General features: G+C 40.1%; 1 protein-coding gene across 3 annotated transcripts in view; it reads right to left on the reverse strand.

Annotated features, from left to right (window-relative positions):
- Nucleotides 1-7244: 7244 nt before the first annotated feature.
- ERC2 (ELKS/RAB6-interacting/CAST family member 2) overlaps nt 7245-18300 on the reverse strand; it is a 531140-nt gene continuing 520084 nt past the window's right edge. The window contains exon 16 of one of the 3 annotated variants that reach the window (XM_087745272.1): nt 7245-10195. In XM_087745272.1, the coding sequence (XP_087601398.1) occupies nt 10061-10195 (135 nt within the window). In that variant the 3' untranslated portion in view covers nt 7245-10060. The remainder of the gene's footprint in view (nt 10196-18300) is intronic. The other 2 variants (XM_087745274.1, XM_087745271.1) reach the window with 2 other exon arrangements.

An 18300-nucleotide genomic window follows, 5' to 3' on the forward strand; every position in this document is an offset into this window, starting at 1 on the left:
GTCGCAGCGTTTCTTCCATCCCAACAGTCAGTAATAACCTATAATTCAAAGCATAGCGGTGACTCCACGATACCACTTTTAACAAAGCAGCCAAGCAAAGGAACAGCTAGAGAAGTAGCCACTTAATTGCTTGATAATCGTTGTTGCACTTGTTTGTCTAATTGTCTTTATTACGGGTTGCCAATTCAGCAACTTTTCTTTATTTAATCAGCTGTTTTGCTAATACTTTCATAAAACGCTTCCTCCCAGAACACCTGAGGCTCACAGGGTAACGTACCCAGTGCAGAGGAGGATGTACTGATCTACTGCTGGTTGTAGTGAACTCCGTAGGAAAATAAAATCTCATTCATTTCTGCAAGGTTTTATGCAGAACATTTACTGTGTTTTCCGGATCAGCTACAGGTATTTCCGTGGAATGATGGAAATGCCAGAGGCTAACACCCCATCTGCTTTCCAAGCAAGAGTGCACTTCCATGCAGTTCCATCATCCTGTGACTTTTTTCTTCTGACAATATGGTATGAAGTTATTGTGAGGGCTGCGTTATCATGAGTAGGATATCATCAGGATAGTCTCTGTTTCCATAGAAGCTGATAGTATTTCTTCACTATCCCACAGCACCAGCTTGTGTTCCTTAGGAAGATATTCCCAAGTTTTTCAGTATTTTCTTTATACCTCTCCTCTTTATTAAAAAGGTGCCTTAGTCGTAAGTCCCAGCTTGACTCTGTAAAAAAAGGAATACACATTGTAAAGGTCAACTTAAATAGTTAAATCTGTGTCACAGCCGGGCTTTTTGCCACTAAGTAGGCAGGGTGCTCCCCTTCAAAATGCTGGACTTTATACTTGCCATTTGCACTGGAGTGAACATTGACAGTCCTGTCCCCGAGACTAGAATAGTTTTGGGGAAAGCATTCCTTGTCTGAAATACAATTTGAGATGCATTTTATTATACTGTGACCCTGTGAGTATACAAGCAGGAGGGACTCCTGGGGTTTATTTCAGCTGATTATGGAGCACAGAGCAGAATACAGCCCGTGACCTCTGTAAATGATCACATATTTGACTTTTGGATAAGAAGTCATCTAGTCATAAATGATTTATCTAAAAGATTCTATCTGATCTGAGACTAAGCTTCACTCAGCTGCATTAGCAAAGCATGTAACAATTTATAAATGTCACATACTGTAGTACTTTAGAAAATATATTTACATTTTATATTCTTTACATATATCTGGACTGGATTTTGAAAGCTAATTCAAAGCGAAATCAGATTTTTAAAATATTTGTTAAAAAGCCCTTCCTAAAAATCTGGTATTCATTTTAAGATGATATCCTGTATTTAATAAGAATCGTTAATATTGTCTGTGTAGCATAATTACAAAGCTGTACTAAGATGCAGCACTCAAAAGAAGTGTCCTTTTCATCTTCATTCCTGCGGTGCAAGGAGGATGTGCATAACATCAAAACTATCTCTTCGATTGCCATTTTGTTTGTAACATGGTTTAAGGCAGTGGCTTTGAAATGTTTTGTATACGCAACTAGGAAGAAATTCAGCAAAATAAAAACATTTTTAAATTTGTCCCATTCCCCTGGTGTTTGACCTTCCTGAAAGTACTAGGCTATCACACATCAAGGCACCATTCCTTTCATATGAATTACTCAATTCACGTATTTCATTTACTTCATTTTCAGACTGCAGTTTGATGTCTGTGTTGCTAAGGAATCTAAATTCTTCTCAGAACTCGCTATGGTGTCAAGGTCCAACAAATCAGTTGCAGAAAACGCCCCTTTAGTGCAATTTCTCACTAATCACTCGGAGCTTAACAAACGTGCAAGCATCACAATTTGTATTGGGAATTTCAAAAGTGAGAGGGAAAAATAAGCATCGAGCCAAACCGATTAGGCAAGCGAACTCTGAAAAAGCAGCATTCCTCAACAACCTATTTTAGTATTTCCCAATTTGCCTGATTCTTTGGGACGCTAATGATGGCAGCCTAATGTATATTAGGAAAATGTTACAAAGTTTTCTATATTTCAGTCTCTATCATGCAAGATGCTGATTATATTGAAATCCCACAGCAAGCAAGGGAAGGAGAGCATTTTCATATTGCACAGAATAGGACCCACAGGTAATCCAAGCCTGAAGCACGTGTTTAATTTCAGACAGCCTTACCTGAGGTGCCTCCTACCTCGTGCAGAGTCCTCCGTGCACCCCCAGAGAAGATGGCAAAGCAGCCGAAGAATCACAGGGCTCCTTCAAAAAGAAGTTTTCAAGGACTGCATATGGCACTTCTGCATGAGGGAATTCAGAGCTAAAAAATGTGCAAAGCACTGCAGAAAGTAGAAAAATCAGTCCTGTACACCCCTATGGCTGCAATGGAGAAGAGCAAACAGAGTAGCAGCAAAGCATAAATGTTTTAACCTAAATCGTTCCCTGCGATGTATGCAGAGGACAGATGTGGACGAGGATTGCTATGAAAAGGTATCAGTATGACCATGAGCATTCGCATTACCCCAGAAGCATTTATAATTGATTTTAGGACCCAAGTCCTGTAAAAATTTGCTCACGTGAGTAGGTGTATTCTTCTGTGAGCCATCTGGCCAATTATAGGCAAAAATGCCAAGCACTGATATCCCTTCCTCGCTCGGGAAGGACTGCGAGTAATCCCTTCTGACTTCAGTAGCGTTACTCAGAGTGCTACTCCGGCTCTCTGATGTTAAATTATTAACCTGTTTCAAAGACGCTAATGAATATAATAATGTTTATAGTCAGGTTAGTAAACAGTTCTCTGTATTTTAGCAGAATAACTCTATCCAGTGCAGTATGCTTCACATTGAAGGAAGATTGTGAGAGATTTCCATCAATTTACTGATGGTAATCTTGAAGAAAAACAAAGAATACCTGCACAATACTCAGGTCTGAAGAACAGGCTTCCACCGAAATATTCACGTTCTTGTGACCAAGAAAAAATTCCTTATCATATGAGCTGGACAGGTCTTTTCCTGTAGTTTTCAGACCTTGATGTTTTATTGACCAAACTCCTCACTTTAGACTTGAGCTCATGTTCTCCCGAGGAAGTACAAGTGGTAATTACGCAAGTCTTTCCTTCCCTGTCATGGGCAACATTCACAAGGGAGATTTACAACCTTCAGCTTTCAGATACGGAGACTGGTTGTTTAACTTCAGGGAGAATAATTCTGACGCGGCGAATGGCATCAGAATTGGAACAAATCCTCTAGAAACTGGCTACCTGGGCAGCCCTGGGAGTTAGTTATTATGGGTTTTTTTCCTCCTCTTCTTTTTCGTGTAGTAACCCCAACTGAAAGATTGGTCAGAATTTATTTTGTTTTAGAAAACAGACTCCTTAGATATAACGCATTTTACTCGCAAAGGCAACAGCAAGTCTATCTATAGCAGCAGCAAGCTAACGTATGGACTGAATGATACTTATTCAATCCTAACAAATACCATGAGATAAGTGCCCGTAATGCAGAGACGCTATAATGACAGACTGTCTTAAGAGTTCTTGGGAATAGAGTGCTGACCTAGAAACACAGTCAGGACAACTATAAACAAAACACATTGTAAATGAACTGCAGTAATGAAACCCAAGATGTATTTTCTTATCACAAAGCATTCAAAAAGTCAGGCAGTTTGTTCATCTGAATTACATTTAGCTCAAATTCTGATATATAGAGGAAATGGTTTGGCCCCACGCTCCTGTAAATGTACGCATATGCTCCAGAAAGAAGCAAGCGGGGCACAATCAGAAACCTACGTTTAATCAATAGTCTCTCAGTTCACTTCACTACAATCTGGATTAGTCCCTTCACGCACACCCTCACCACGACTGACAACAATCCTGCCTTCACACGTTTGATTGATCCAAGACTGGAGAAGGTACGGAGGGCAGGAGGGTTACGCACAAGACACATGGCTGGTCTGTAACGACCGCATTTCTGTGACCCTTAGTGGATTGTAATAAGGGTCTTTTTATTAAAACAAAACAAAACAAAATAAAACTGTAAGAGCTCCAGGGCAGATCTGTGTTCTCTTTTGGCCTGTGTTAACCTCTAACCAAAATCTGGCCATTTAAAAAAAATTTACTTCAGCTGTTTTTCTTTATTTTTAGAAGTTTAAAATGAAATATAAAGCCCATAATAAAATGCATATGAGGACACAAATCAATAGACTTGAGAACTATGTTAAGAACTACGCAACCATATAGGTCTTCATTAACAAGAGTGCTCTCCTCAGAAAATGCTCTTCGCCTGCATGCATGTTGTTGTTCATGATATTATTTATTTCTATGGTAACCCAAGCAGTAAATACAGCAATATTAGACAACAATAATCAAGAAAAAAACTTATTGCAAAAGAAGACAACCGAGAGCCAAAACAGAGGTGTTTAGATGATGGTGTAATTTGCTATAATAACTGTTTAGCCGCATTTTTGGCAAGCGCCGGATAACTCACTTATGAGTAATGCATCTGTCCAAATTACACTCAAATAAAAAATAGTTACCATGCTACATTATCATGCGTTCTGCACAGATATTTCCTTTCTATCGATTTTCCCACGACAAGAAGACTTCTCACTGAACTCAGGTTAACAGTGGATTGGTGCTCATTTCTCTTGCGCAGCCTCTCGAAAGCTGGTTAGGTGATGTGGCGCCACACATCATCAGTCCTGCGCTATCTGGAGCGCTCTCACATCCTCGTGCAGCCTCCCACTCGCCTCTCCGCTGGCTGCTCCATCTGGAGGGAGCTGGCTGCTCTCCTCCAGCCCCGGCTCCCCGAGCGCAAGGCAGCCTGCAGCTGCCAGAACATCTGCTGTCTCCTGGCCTCGCCGGGGTGCGTACCAAAAGCACAGCCTTTTTAAAGTTGGACAGTTGCCTCCATCAGAAACTGGATGAGTTCAAAGTTCTTGGATTTGTCCTGAGACTTGTAGCTACATGGGAATATGTAGTATAACTATCTGTAATGCAAATTCAAGTGCACGTTTCAAAGGGACACATGCGTTGTCTTTAGGATGTGCTGGCATTTTGCCTGCTCTTCCCCTGCGTCTGTGGTGATCTGTTTTTAGAATAGTCTCATTCTGAAGGCAGAGTCATTCTGAAGAGCAAGAAGCGGAAGGAATGTAAAACCAAGCAAAATCAATCCTTGATTCTGCAATTGCATCCATTAAGGGTGGGCTTCTCAGTGGGGCTACTGCTGCATCGGTGCCTCCAGGCCATACGAAATCTGTCGTGATGAACCCATCACATAGTAAGTAGTCACCAGTAGTAAGCTACTCCTGGTGAAGGCAGAGGTTGCCTCTTGTTTGAAAAGGTGCATTTGAAAAAGAGGTGTCTTGTTTGAAAAGGCAGGAGCATGAAATAACATCACTCTAACCTCACAGGAGGAAAATCTGCACAGCAGCCCCACATCAGCTGTCCTTTTCATATATGGGTCAAATCATGCCCTGGCGACGTGCAGGGCTCCCGCTGACTTCCTAATGGGAAATGTATTACTTATTTAGAGCTGACTTGGCGTTATTTAGAATGATTTAATACATTAGTTATTAAAAGTTTCGTGTTTTGGAGAAGCAATATCAACAGGTGAAATACAGTCACGCAGTTCTCTGACCCTCTGTTTTGTGCCTTCCGACGGGTTTTTGCCCAGGGCAGGACGCGGTGTGAGCAATCAGCGCGCCTCTTTCAGGACCAAATCCCGGACCCGGCGCACAGTGTGAACAACCAGGAGATGCAGTAGGTGTTCTGCAATTGGCTTCATCCAACTCATGCTGGCACAGAGCTGTCTGGGGCTCTCAAGAGTGTGTCTGAACTGACACGTTTGCTTGAAATGCAAGCCAACACATGGCTTCTCCCCTGAATGTCCCCCACTGCTTATACGCTTGCTTGCTCAAACCTTGAGCTCCTTTGGCTTAAGTCCGGAGTGAACAAATAGGGTATCTTAGGAAGGAACTTCAAGCTCAGGAGAGGTTGACTCTTGTTCAGGCTCTCTCCTGTAGGGCTGGAGGAGCTCTTGACTGCATGAACTCCCACTTACCGTGAGGCGAGCCGCCCCTGCAGCCAGAGCTGCCCTCCCCTGAGGCACCCAGCCACACAAACACGCTGCTCCTGCCCCTGCCCCTGCCCCCGGGGCCCTCACAGCCCCTTTCCACGGAGGAAAGAGAGGACTCCTTGCTGAAAACAATCATAAAGAAAACGGGGCTCAAGAGCCTTTTGCAGCTTCCCCAATTCCAGGGCCGTCCTCCCGGATGTCCGCGGCACGAGGCGTTGGCACGGACTGTCCCCTTCGCCACGCGGGGAGGCGGGAGCTGCCCTTAAAGCAGGAAGCGATGAATGCTGAAAATGGAGTAAAAAACGCGTGTTTCCAATGGAGGGGGATGGAGAGCCCCCTAACACCGGCACTGCCTGGATACAGAACAAGACCATTCTGAAAAATTGTGCGGGTCTGGAAAGAAGATAGAAGCAATTGCTACTCAATTTACCGTATCACAACTCAAAGCTAAGTAGGCATAAGTAGAATACACAATAACTATATCTTTAGCTGTAGTTAAAAGTGAAACTCAATATCCTATGTTAGTACATAGTACTCTCTAACCAAGAAAACTAATTTATAGGTAAAGAAACAGCTTAAAACTAAGAGACTGTGTGTTTTTAAATAACCTAAGTAAAACGCATACTTACTTACCTTTTATTCTCCTGCTGTGTGTGCTCTGAGCTGGTCCAGGGAGTTCTATGAGGTAAGAAATTCCTGTTCAACAAAAGTTCCTTTTCTAAAAAAAGTGAACATAATGGAAACGGGGAACCACTTAGCAGGCAGCTGAAAAAGGAGCTGACTGTGCAGAGAATTTCACACCTTATGGCTTTTGGTCAGTAAAGTACATAAACAAAATGTAATTTTCTATGCAATTACACAGGGTCACACAAGAATATTATGTTTTAGAAACCCACTCAAAAGCATATTGCTCTCTAAGAGCCCAATCCGGAAAATGGTTCCTCACTTTAGTAAAGTTGCTCATAAGCATTTCTGGGAGTGGGGCCTAGGAGACATTCTCCTTTTTATGCTTCCTTAAACAGTTTATGTGATAGTAACAACAGGAAGATAAATTACTTTGAATGGTAGCAATTAGAGAAATAAGGAGTGTGATAGATTTACCATGTGGAAAACATCTCTCACACATTTTCTTACAGTCATTACTTTTAATGACACAACACTGATTTCAGAAAGAAACAAAGTTTATTTGATGAATATAAACAAGCTGATCAACACTAAATACTTCCCATACACATGATAACGATGTTATGAACTCTAAATACCTTGGTACTTTACACTTCTACTAGACATTAAATTACAATGACTGTCTAATACATGCCCACTGGTAATTTCTAGGAATTCCTTAGTTTCGTATCAATGTCCTTAACCACATATCAATATCACAACCCAGAACATGCCACTCACTTGAAAAAATTATTACAAGAAGCACTATCAAATGAGGATCTAAGGTAACTAGGGAATACTGACCCATTGCTGCAGAACATCACATTCAAACGTCACCCTACACACACAAAAAAACATTGCAGATATAGTTTGTGTCAACACATCTGAGGTCTTTCCATAAACACTGTTTAAAAAGTAAATTGAAACCCACTTTCAAATGAAAGTCAATGTGCAGGTACGTGCATACTGGATACACAAAATTCATTAAATACAAAATTCATACTGTACATTTAAATGAAAGAAAGAATGTGCAGTACAAGACTGATCTCACCGTAAAATAATAATCATTATCTTAAATGGTAACCAAAAGTTGGTTTGCTTCTTTACACTCAGAGGGGGGAAAAAAACCTACCAAACATTGCTCAAATAAAATATTTCCCAACATCACAGTGTTTATTGTAAACCCCGAGATTCTATTTTAGTATATGAAAAGATTTTCTCCAAACATCATAGAGTATCACATGAAATGAAAAAAAAAAGAAAGAAAGAAAGAAAGAAAAAAGCAATGTTGGACAAAGTTTTCCTCTCTAGGGGCTAACTTGTAGGCCCTGATAAAAGTTTAGATCAATACTCTTACCAACATGAGCGGAGCAAAAACGCCCCTAAAATCATACCTGTGACAAAATTGGCACATACATATAAATATCTAACTATACAGCTATGTATCTGTGACCCTATTTCCCCCCTAGGTTATTTCCTACTTCAAGTATTCAGTTGCAGAGTTAAGGTAAAGACCTGATTGTAAGAGACACAGATGATTGTCCCCTACCGCGACAACAAACGTGTCATGAGAAACTAGTTTTGTTGTCTGAGTTTCCAAGTGCAACATTTGTCATATGTGCTAAATATACTCCCCAAAGCTTTGCTGTTTCAAAAACAAAGGTCTAAAATGCCATTGATAGTTAAAGGACAAACTTTTTAAACATGAATGAAATTTGGATTATCTATGCTATACTAATTCTATACATTTGACTCTATTTACTGAAGACAGTAGCATCCAGCAGGACTCCTGCTTGAATAAATTGCTCTGATTGCACCAAGAGTTATGGTACAAATAAATAAAATATCATCTCTAGACAATAATTTTAAAGGGGTTACTATGTATGGCTCATGTAGGATGTTTAGGGTTAATTGCACCACAGGTTCAAAAAATAATAATTTTTCTAAATTCAGTGCAAGACTTCAGGAGCATCCATTTAGATTTCTCTTTTTTACAGCAGCAAAGAAAAACTACTAAGGATTAAGGCCACCCATGCTTAAATTTATTGTTTGTCCTTTAAAAATGCAGATTTTCTATTCCCACTCCCACCAGCATGGAAGCATTTCTTCCACGGACAAAAAGATGCCTCACTCAAACAGCCAAACATTTGCACGTTTGCCAGACTGACTGAAAATGTGCATGGAGTCGTAAGGATCCTCCCCTTGAGAAGTGGTAGAGATTGGACTATCAGTTATATTCTCTCACTGAATGCAATGACTTCACATTTTTATTTTTATATTCCTTGCATGTGCTTTAATTTATTTTACTAGATACGTTTTGCTGATACAAACAGCCTTTAAGTGCTATTTGGTCATTGGTATTTTCTTCTCTCACATCTAAGGTTGGTTGGGATCTGTGTTGGAGACTGTTTTTCAATGCAGAAAAGAATAACGAACAGTTCCTCATTTACAGGAGACCTAGTGCATATACTGTATTCACAGCAATCTTATCTTTATTTTTGTTTTTTTAAAGAGTCCCAGCTTTTATTGTTGAAAACCTGTATGCATTTGGATGGTAAAAGGTTGATATATCCTTGTGCATATGTCCATATATATACATACATATGTATTTATATACGCCTCAAGCTTTTACCATCCAGGAATAGATACATCTTGTATATAATCTTATATTTATGCTCAAATTAGATGTCCTATGCATTGTCAGAGACACACACCATATTTTCATAAAGATAATCTTTGTCATCAGTTATTAGTACCAAAAATTGATTTCATTTCCAACCTGGCCCAGAGCTTAATACCGGTTATACTATCAATGTTTTCTGTTTTTTGTTTAGTTTTGTTTTTTAAATTATTATTCTTTTATCAGTAGATGTAAGAAAACAGAGGAGGGTAAAGGCTCGGGTTTTATTTTTTGGAAAAGCCCACATCTAACTGGGGGTAAGATTAATGCCAACACCCTTATATAGCATTTTACTAATATCTCCTTGATAATCTAGTGCAATAGAAGTGATACTTTAGAATAGACTAGGTAAAATCAGCAAATGCAGATACCACACCTAAGAGAATCTGAATTACTTACTGAAATCAATATCAATTTACCCAAAATTAGTTAAATAACCTGTTTAACTGAACTTCATTAAACAATAATATTCCGGACAGATGGTTTCTTTGTGAAAACAGAATAACTTGCAAGACCCATTAAAGATAGAAATGAAGCTTATAATTTCTGCCTGAGTCTCCTTCATTATTTTCCAAAGTACCTAATTTCATAGTAGACTACAAAAAATAATGGAGAAAATGCCAATTAATGCAGCATTTCACTAGATATCAACCTTAGCATTCATTTTCTGCGTCTGTGATCTTCTCCAGGATATCATGGTCATGTTTGGAGATCCAATGCAATAGATTATCATCATTACCTTTCAGTGCTACGTTTTTTTCTTCCTCTTTCACTAGCTCCTCTGACAACTGTAACAAGGGAACAGAATATTCCAATTAGTAACATGATTGAAGCATACAAAACATCCTAGTTCTCATCTAATCAAGGTTCTCATAGACATCAGTGGATATATTACTTTTCTAGGGACTACGGATTAAGTGAGGATTTAAATTTGATTTGAACCCACTTATTATGTTCATAGAGTGGCAATTAGTTTTACAGCTGCTTTGCATGACAAGTTTCCCCCTAAATGGGAAAGACTTTAAATTCCAAAGATGTGAAATTATTTTGTGCTTGTAATTCTGTAAATGGTGAGTTTTCTGCTCATGTCTATAAGCGCAGTAGTTTTGAAGTGGAAATGCTATTAATAAAACTAAATATTTTTATTTGGAAACCAAAGGAATCATCCATTTATTTCCACTCAGTTCCGCGGCAGGTGGGAACACGTAATACCTCTAGAAACTGTCCAGAACTGCAGGTACTGAAAGCAACATTTTATTGTTATATTTTAAGCACTTTAAGTCCACTTTAATTTATGGAACAGTGGAGAAAGGTTTTATGGATACAAGAACCTCAGATTTAGAAAAGTTAAACCACACAACAATCTGTTATGAGTTTTTCAGCCACGCAGTCACTAGTCAATGACTGTTGCTCTTCACGGCTTGGCTGGCATCGCTGAAGCCCAGGGACTACGAGAGGTCAGCGGCGTAAGCCCCAGCCAGGCAGTGGAGAGGGCCCTCCTGCTTTCCACGGGCTTTGGAGGAGGCTCCGCGTCCGACTGTGAGCGACTACGGAGTGAGGCCTGAATGATTTTTATTGTTACACTAGTTCTGTTGCAAGCAAACGGCATGGCGTTCTTGAACGGAGAGCAGTGAATTAGTCTTATTCACATTATCTGTATATCAGATGAGTGGGAGGAATTAAATTATTCCTTCACAGGGCAGTTCTTCATTTATCTACTGACGTCGTTTCGAGAAAAGTGGAAGTGCATTTTGTATGGGATTCTCCAGGATTGACCTTGCATTTATGTAACCTCAGAAGTCTCCAAAACATCCAATTTTATGAAAAAGAAATTGCCATAGAATGCTTACACTTTTGAATACAGCTGAAAAATTGTTATGTTTTGTAACTAGAACTAGTTGACTAAAATGCCCCTTTAAATGCTAGAAGCTAATATTTATCAGAGTAATTACGCTGTGAGTAAAGTAAAGCACTCTTTACAGAATAAACTTGCAAATGATTTTAAACCCCTGTTTTCAAGTTCATGTCTGTGTGGCAAGTACGTGTAACAGTTTATATAATACAAACTTAGATGAATAGCTTTACTTTTCCAATGGGAGGTTGGTACAACTCTTCTGGTTAAAACACTTAGGGACTAATCCAAAGCCCACTGAAATGTGGAAAGGTTCCCACTGATTTTAACGGGTTTTGGATCTGGCCCTTGAACGGAGAAAAAAATGACTTCTGCAGAGCTGGAAAGCCAGGGAGTTCCTAAAGTAGATCATGTTACTAGTTCTGGCACATAAAATCTTTGCAAACTTTTTATGAAAACTGTAAGTCAGAGCATGCATTACGTTTCTTGAACTGCGCATAGCTCCCATTCTTTTGTGTGCCGAGTATTCCTTAATCATCATTCAAAGAGATATATAGGCATAGGAAGCACCCATATAAATTAATGAGGAGAGTACATTCCAGAAACCATAGCACAAAAATGTCTATATTTTTTAACAGGTTCACTAAAACATAATCATAGCAAATCTTCAATATACTTGATATTTTACAAGCTGAAGTTCCTTTGCAATTAACACTCATTTATGCTCTTAAAAATAAGAGCTCAGAATAAAGTGTCCAATCTGAGGAACAGCAACAAATCACAAAATACCATCTCTCTCTGGCTTGCTCCCCAAATCTGCATCGGGGTTTCAGTATAGAATGAAACCCCCGAATCAACCCCACCCGCTTAATCAACCCACCCATTCATTGGGAAACCATATATGTGTTGGAAGCGTAACAAAATCTTGTTCACCACAGATAGGAAATGCAAAGTATTTCTCAAGTAAGTCAAATAAATATATAAAAGGATATTGCTGTCAAATACCAACTGAGGTTGAGTAAATTAAATTTCTATTTGTTTCTTCAATGCTGTACTTGGTATAGGTCACTGAACCTCTAAAACAGAAACAAAATTTGGGAACAGACGTTGGGCCAGAGATTCAGCAGTGCTCCCGCTGAAATTAATGTCTTAGGAGTTTGGCACCTCTGCCAGTCCATTAGATACCAGTCAACGAAAACAGCAGAAGGATGTGAAGATATAAAAGTGTAGTAGCCCACAAATATTTGTTCAGATTGTTTTTCCTTTGGATAAAGACACCTGTCTGATTACTACTTTTTGCCTCCAATCCTTTCCTCTCAGCAGTGATTTGCAGAAACAAGCTGGAGAGGGTGGGTAAACACAAAGGGGTTAAAGGGGAAACTGTTTAATAACAGTAGTAAAACGCAGGCTATTTTTGACATCTGGGTTAATGTCCATTATGCTCCATATGCTTTCCAAATGTTTGCAACAAGCACCCAGATACAAAAACAGATACCCATTCACATAGGCTTAAATTGCCCTCTCCTAACCTGTTACACATGGTACCTACATAAAAGGCCAACAACTGATACGGTAATTAGTGAGTCAGAAAGAGAGGGAATAGCCACTTTATTGCAGGGAATTGGTATCTGACCAAACGTTAGTAGAAAAGGATATCATTAATGAAAACCCGGTAGGGCTATTTCTGCTCCTTAATCTATGACAAGGCATCTGCATTATAGTGTGACATCTTTTAAAAAGCTGTCAGGATGAATTCCTCAGTTTCCTTCTCTAGAGTCATTTACCATTACTGCGACCAGAGCACCAACAAATGATGGGAAATTATTTCCTTTTCTGGAAACAAGTAACTAGACTGAACAGTAGTATTTAAAAAATAAGGCTATAACTCATGAAGTCTTTCTCAAGTGACCTCCTGGAACGGAACCGTGCCTCTCGCAACAACAAAATCTTAATGACGTGAAGAAAAAAATGCATTCTTAATTTTTACTTTTGTCTGTGCAAAACCATGAAAAGAATGGCACAATTAACCTAGACAAAGCCCTGGCACGGCGCTATTCTGAATTCTGTCCCTGCCACTCGCTTACTGTGTGACTAAGAAAAAAGTCGTATCGTTTTTCTGTGCCTAGCTTGCTCTTTGCTATTGCAGGGATAACATCAGGCTCCTCACAGGAATTTGCAAGGCTTAATGTTTGTAATGTGCCTTAATAGTCTTGGATGAGTGCTAAGTATTATTATTTTTCAGTTCCTGCATTTGATTAAAACTGAAATAACATAGTAAAAATTAAATTAATATATTAAGTTACAAGTAAAGAGCGAGCATGTGGTTTGTGGAGCTACTTGTAACACTTTTAATACGAACATGTATTACAGAGTAGGTGATTCCCAAGGTCTGTAATGACATGTACCATGCGGGCATAATTTAACAACTGCAGAATCCCCCCAGATGTTTGATTCAGCCAAAAATCTGTTCGTGGCTTCTGTGCAAGCCCAGGGCCCGGACCGGCGGGAGCACTGTGGGCTGCTTTCCCCCTGTCCCCGAAGTGCAGTTGCAAACATGATCACAGTCCAGATATTTGCAACTCAGCACAAGAAACAATATTAGGTAACACAGATCTGCTGGAGTGCTCGCCACGACGTAGGTCCCTTAACGTAGGATACGAACACGGCCTGATATGTACTATTTGAACCGTTCTGTCGTTACAGTCCCAGCAATAACTACTGTTTTTGCTACTTCCTCCTGGCCTAGCTCGCATGGAAAGAATGAACACCCACCTCTCACTTTCTAGAGAATACAGGAACCTGTTAAAGCCTGCTGTATCGATGCGAAAATCTCCGGTGCAAGGGCCAAGAAGAGAAATAATTAAGACATGAAGTTGTATCCAAACTACGTAGAAAACTTCCAGTGCCGAGATGCCAAAGACACCTAAGACACTTGTCGAGCCGAGTGAAAAGGTAAAATCTAGTTTAAATTTATAGCATTCCTTCAGTGTCCCTCTAGGAGTTTGGCTTTTTGCCAGTGTTCCTTGTTAAAAATTTGTTAAACGTGTTTGGCATTAATGCAAACACAAAGTGCTCATTTGTTACAAATTCTATTGGAATGCATTCATTTAAGGCAATGAAGTAGTTACCAGAAAAGAAAAAATGTTCATTAAGTACATTTTAAAAATACAATGATGTATGCGGTGCATAACTATGGCGCCCCAGTGGCTATATAAATATCTGACAGAATAACCACAAGTTGTGTTTGGTTTGAAATTGGAATCTTTTAAACATAACCGATAGAACAAAAACTGGTTTTGTTTGTTGTCAAAACTGATGTTAGTCTTTCTTGTTTAGAACTAGTTAAAATAACCGAAGTTTTGGCATACAATTTCTTACATTTCCAATCAATAAAGCCCACAGGCTAAAGTAACGCTAAAGGAAGTTTCTTGATTCGAACGGTAAGTGCGGCACTGCACGTTATCTGGAGAACACGGAAAGTAAACACCCTGCGTGGAGGAGAACAAATTTTAGTCATTCTTAAAAACCCCACTTGAGGAAATGTTACCTGGGAGATCTGCAACTGGCTGGCAACGTCCAGGTGCACCTAGGCGAAGGCGTCCCGCCGCACTCCTAATGCACTAACCCTGTCGGGACGTAAATAGCTCCAACCTAGTTTACAAAATCCTAATAACAAATCTCCCTTTTATAATAATGTGAAATATCCCTGATAACGTAACTCTCGATTTTGAATAAGCAATTCTGAGGTGTATTTCTTAGAGACTAGAAACTATCTTCTTAGCTACTTTGTACCAATAGAACCATTTTTCTTTCTACTTTTTCAATGATTTATAGTTACTTACAAGAAAGCTTAAAAACGGTAAATACATGAGTAAAATATATTTTAAAAGGAAGATCCAGAAACTGTGTGATTTAATTAAATATTGAAAGGTTCGCAAAAAACATCAGTATAAAAAGTTATTTATAAAGACAAAATTAACTTTGTTCCACTTCTGGCAAAGAAATTATTTATCCCATTTGTTGCTATTTATGTTTTAAATTCATTACACAGTAAACTTCAGAAGGATCTGCAGCTGGTGGTAGAATCGCTGCGTGAATGCGATGAACTTTCCGTATTGCTATAATGCCAGAACTGTTAATCTGAGTTAGGGATAAAAGCAGATACCATTGGGATGAATAAAATCACATGGATTCAAGCCCTCTAGAGAGTGAGAGTCCTTGAAAACTACTGTACAATTATATGATAAAATTAGATGAAGTTTATGAACCTTCAGACTATTTGGACAAGGATGCCTTCTCTACTGGGAATGTTTATAAATCAAAATTAGACAAGTGGTATATGAGTTGAAAGACAGCTATTTTTTTTAATAGACTTTCTTTTCGTAAAACAAGTCTAGTCCAAATCAAAGCTCTTCAGAAATATGAGAAAACTCAGCACATATTCTTCAATCTGTCACTTTCACACTGAGTTAAAAAGAGGGTTATGGGAAACGGCGAGGATGGCTTCAGACTGACGCTCTTGGATGGGCTGAGCTGGAGCGTACTGAAGACGGCGGACGAACTGCCATCGCCTCCAGCGGACCCCAGCGCCGCTGGCGGGGGCAGCAGTGACTCAGCAGCGCAGAGCACGGAGCTCTTTGTCACGACATTTATGACTTCCCTCAGATGCAGCATGTGAGACCATTAAGACTTTTTTTTTCTTAATTAAATCAAACAGAAGTGACAAATAAAGAAGAGTTCTCCGGTAAAGTGGTTCAAACAACAAGAGTTCCCAACGTGATCCTAAAAACTGTCAATAGCAGAGATTCCTTAATGAAATTTGAAGGAGCCTTTTTCATCCTTGCTGACGTGGAATGCCATTTATTCTCATGCTAGGGACTAATTAGGGGCCTTTTTTGAAGATCAAGGTTTTGCGATCTCTGCTTCTTAATAACATGGTTTGCCTGTCTGCCACCTGGGACAAGGCAAGGCACTCTCTCTAGCTCCCGAACAGCAGGCACTGCCTTAGGCCATTGCAAGTGCAGGCAGGAAACCGATCCTGCCTTTTCAGCCGTTTAACCCGTTCACTGCCGGCCCTCCACAAGCCCAAACTCCTCCAAGAGGCAGTGAGCAATCCAGTGGGAAAGCATTAAATTAATATAATAAAAAAATCGCGTGGCTGGAAATCTGACATGAAGGGCAAAATTATTGTATTGGTGTAGTGATGAAGATGGCACAGAAACCGTGCTACTTATAGACTGGACTGAACGCACGTGGCAGCGCTTGCTGCAAATCCGCACACCGCTTGCTGCGCTCCAAGCAGACAGACAGTTCGTCTTTCTGGTGGCTGGGAAAAGAAGTGGTTAAATAAAAGCTGTGTCAAGCCCCCAATCTAATAAGTCATCTTATTAGGAAGTTGTGATGCCCTGTTTGCCCTAGCCTGTGGCTTGTCTGCTCCACTGAAAGGTCTCCTGCTGGGACCTTTGTGGCATTATATGAGGTAGAGAAGGCTGCTGCAATATATAAGCCTTGGGTTTGAGCAGCCAAAACAGCAGGAGAACTAAGCTGCAAAGAATTAAACATGTAACAACTTTGTAAAAGCACAGACAGTGATTGAGGTTGGCCCTTTTGCTGTTGACACATTCTGGCCCCTGTAGGTTGTGGTCACTAAGCCCATTAGAGTTGCAGTGTGGCAACATCTTGTTCAGCAAGTTCAATGTGTTTCTGTTTTATTTCTGAATACTGGACGCAAGCTGGCAGTGATAGGAGAGCGGAATATGGCACCAGAAATATGTCATAAACACAGTCGTCATTGTCAGGAATGTGAAATTACTTTTCAAACTATTTATTTTTGGCAGATGGAGGTTGGGTGTATTTTTGCATTTTGTTAACTGGAATTTAATTGCAACTTGCTGCATGTTTTGTTTAATTAAAAAAAAAAAAAAAGGAAACCTCAAGATGCTGTTTTCTCTTAAAAGAGAAAATTTTCACTGGATAGAGAAATCTTTGTTGCTAGAAATTCATTGCAAAATGAAAACAGAAAAAACAAACCCACTAAAATCTCAGCTGGGCTAAGTTTCACTTATGAGCATCCGCTTATTTAAATCAACATTCCCCACTCTTCTTAGTTTTTTCATTTCTTTAAGACAAAACATATATTTAATTCAGATTTTAAAATCTGGGTTGTGAAATGGACAAGAAAGATGAATTCAATTAATGAAAGGAGATATTACTGATATAACTGAGGGGCAGATTTGAATTATAAACCCTAATACGGGATACAAATCAGAAGAATGCCCCTTCCTGTCTCCCTAAGGACCACACTTTTTCAGGGAAGGGTGCAAGGTTTCTGTTGCCTGTCGATGCGGGTGCTCGCGGTCCCTCAGCTCTGAAGGTTCTCTGCCTTTCAAAACTGCAGTGGGGTTCCACGTTTTGTAAACCCCTGCAGATCCATCGCTGCCAGGCGCTAGCAGTCTGTAGGTACGGAGCAAGCAATGAGCTGGCTGAACCCTTGTGTATCTGAAACACCTGGCTCTCCCAAGCCTGTCCGGGGCTGCCGCTGCCCCCGTTCCCAAAGGAGCTGAGGCTCATTTCGGAGGTTACCCGTGCGGAGGACGATACAGACAGGTCACAGCCGAAGGAGGGAAGGGGCTGGCAATCGTTTGTTCCTTGGGCCCACAGGCGCTTCCCTGGTGCCCTCCCGTTTCTTCGCGGGTGAGGTAGAGGGATTTGCTCAGGCGTCGTCTCCCTGTGGGTGCACCCAGCTCCCGGCTGCTGGCAGCGCTGCCGAGGGCTCCGTAAGTTCTGACTTGCCCGTCCACAGAAATGACTGGCCACTCCTTTTGCAGGGACAAAAATGATGTCAAAGGCAAAGCACGTTCTTTCTTTGGCCACCAGTGATGAAGCAGCGTTTCTTGTCTGTTCTTAGGAGTTTGCCTGAGCCAAGCAAGGTCATAGCTGTGGCTTCTCTCTGGATGAGGGAAATTTCTAGAATTTGTAAGACTTTTTTTTGTCATCTTTTTAGATTTGCTGATAGTTTGGGACTAGAAGGAAATTCTTAAA

Source organism: Nipponia nippon, unplaced genomic scaffold, assembly GCF_047370975.1.
Source record: "Nipponia nippon isolate SJK-2023a ecotype South Korea unplaced genomic scaffold, ASM4737097v1 scaffold_9, whole genome shotgun sequence".
Classification (NCBI taxonomy): domain Eukaryota; kingdom Metazoa; phylum Chordata; class Aves; order Pelecaniformes; family Threskiornithidae; genus Nipponia; species Nipponia nippon.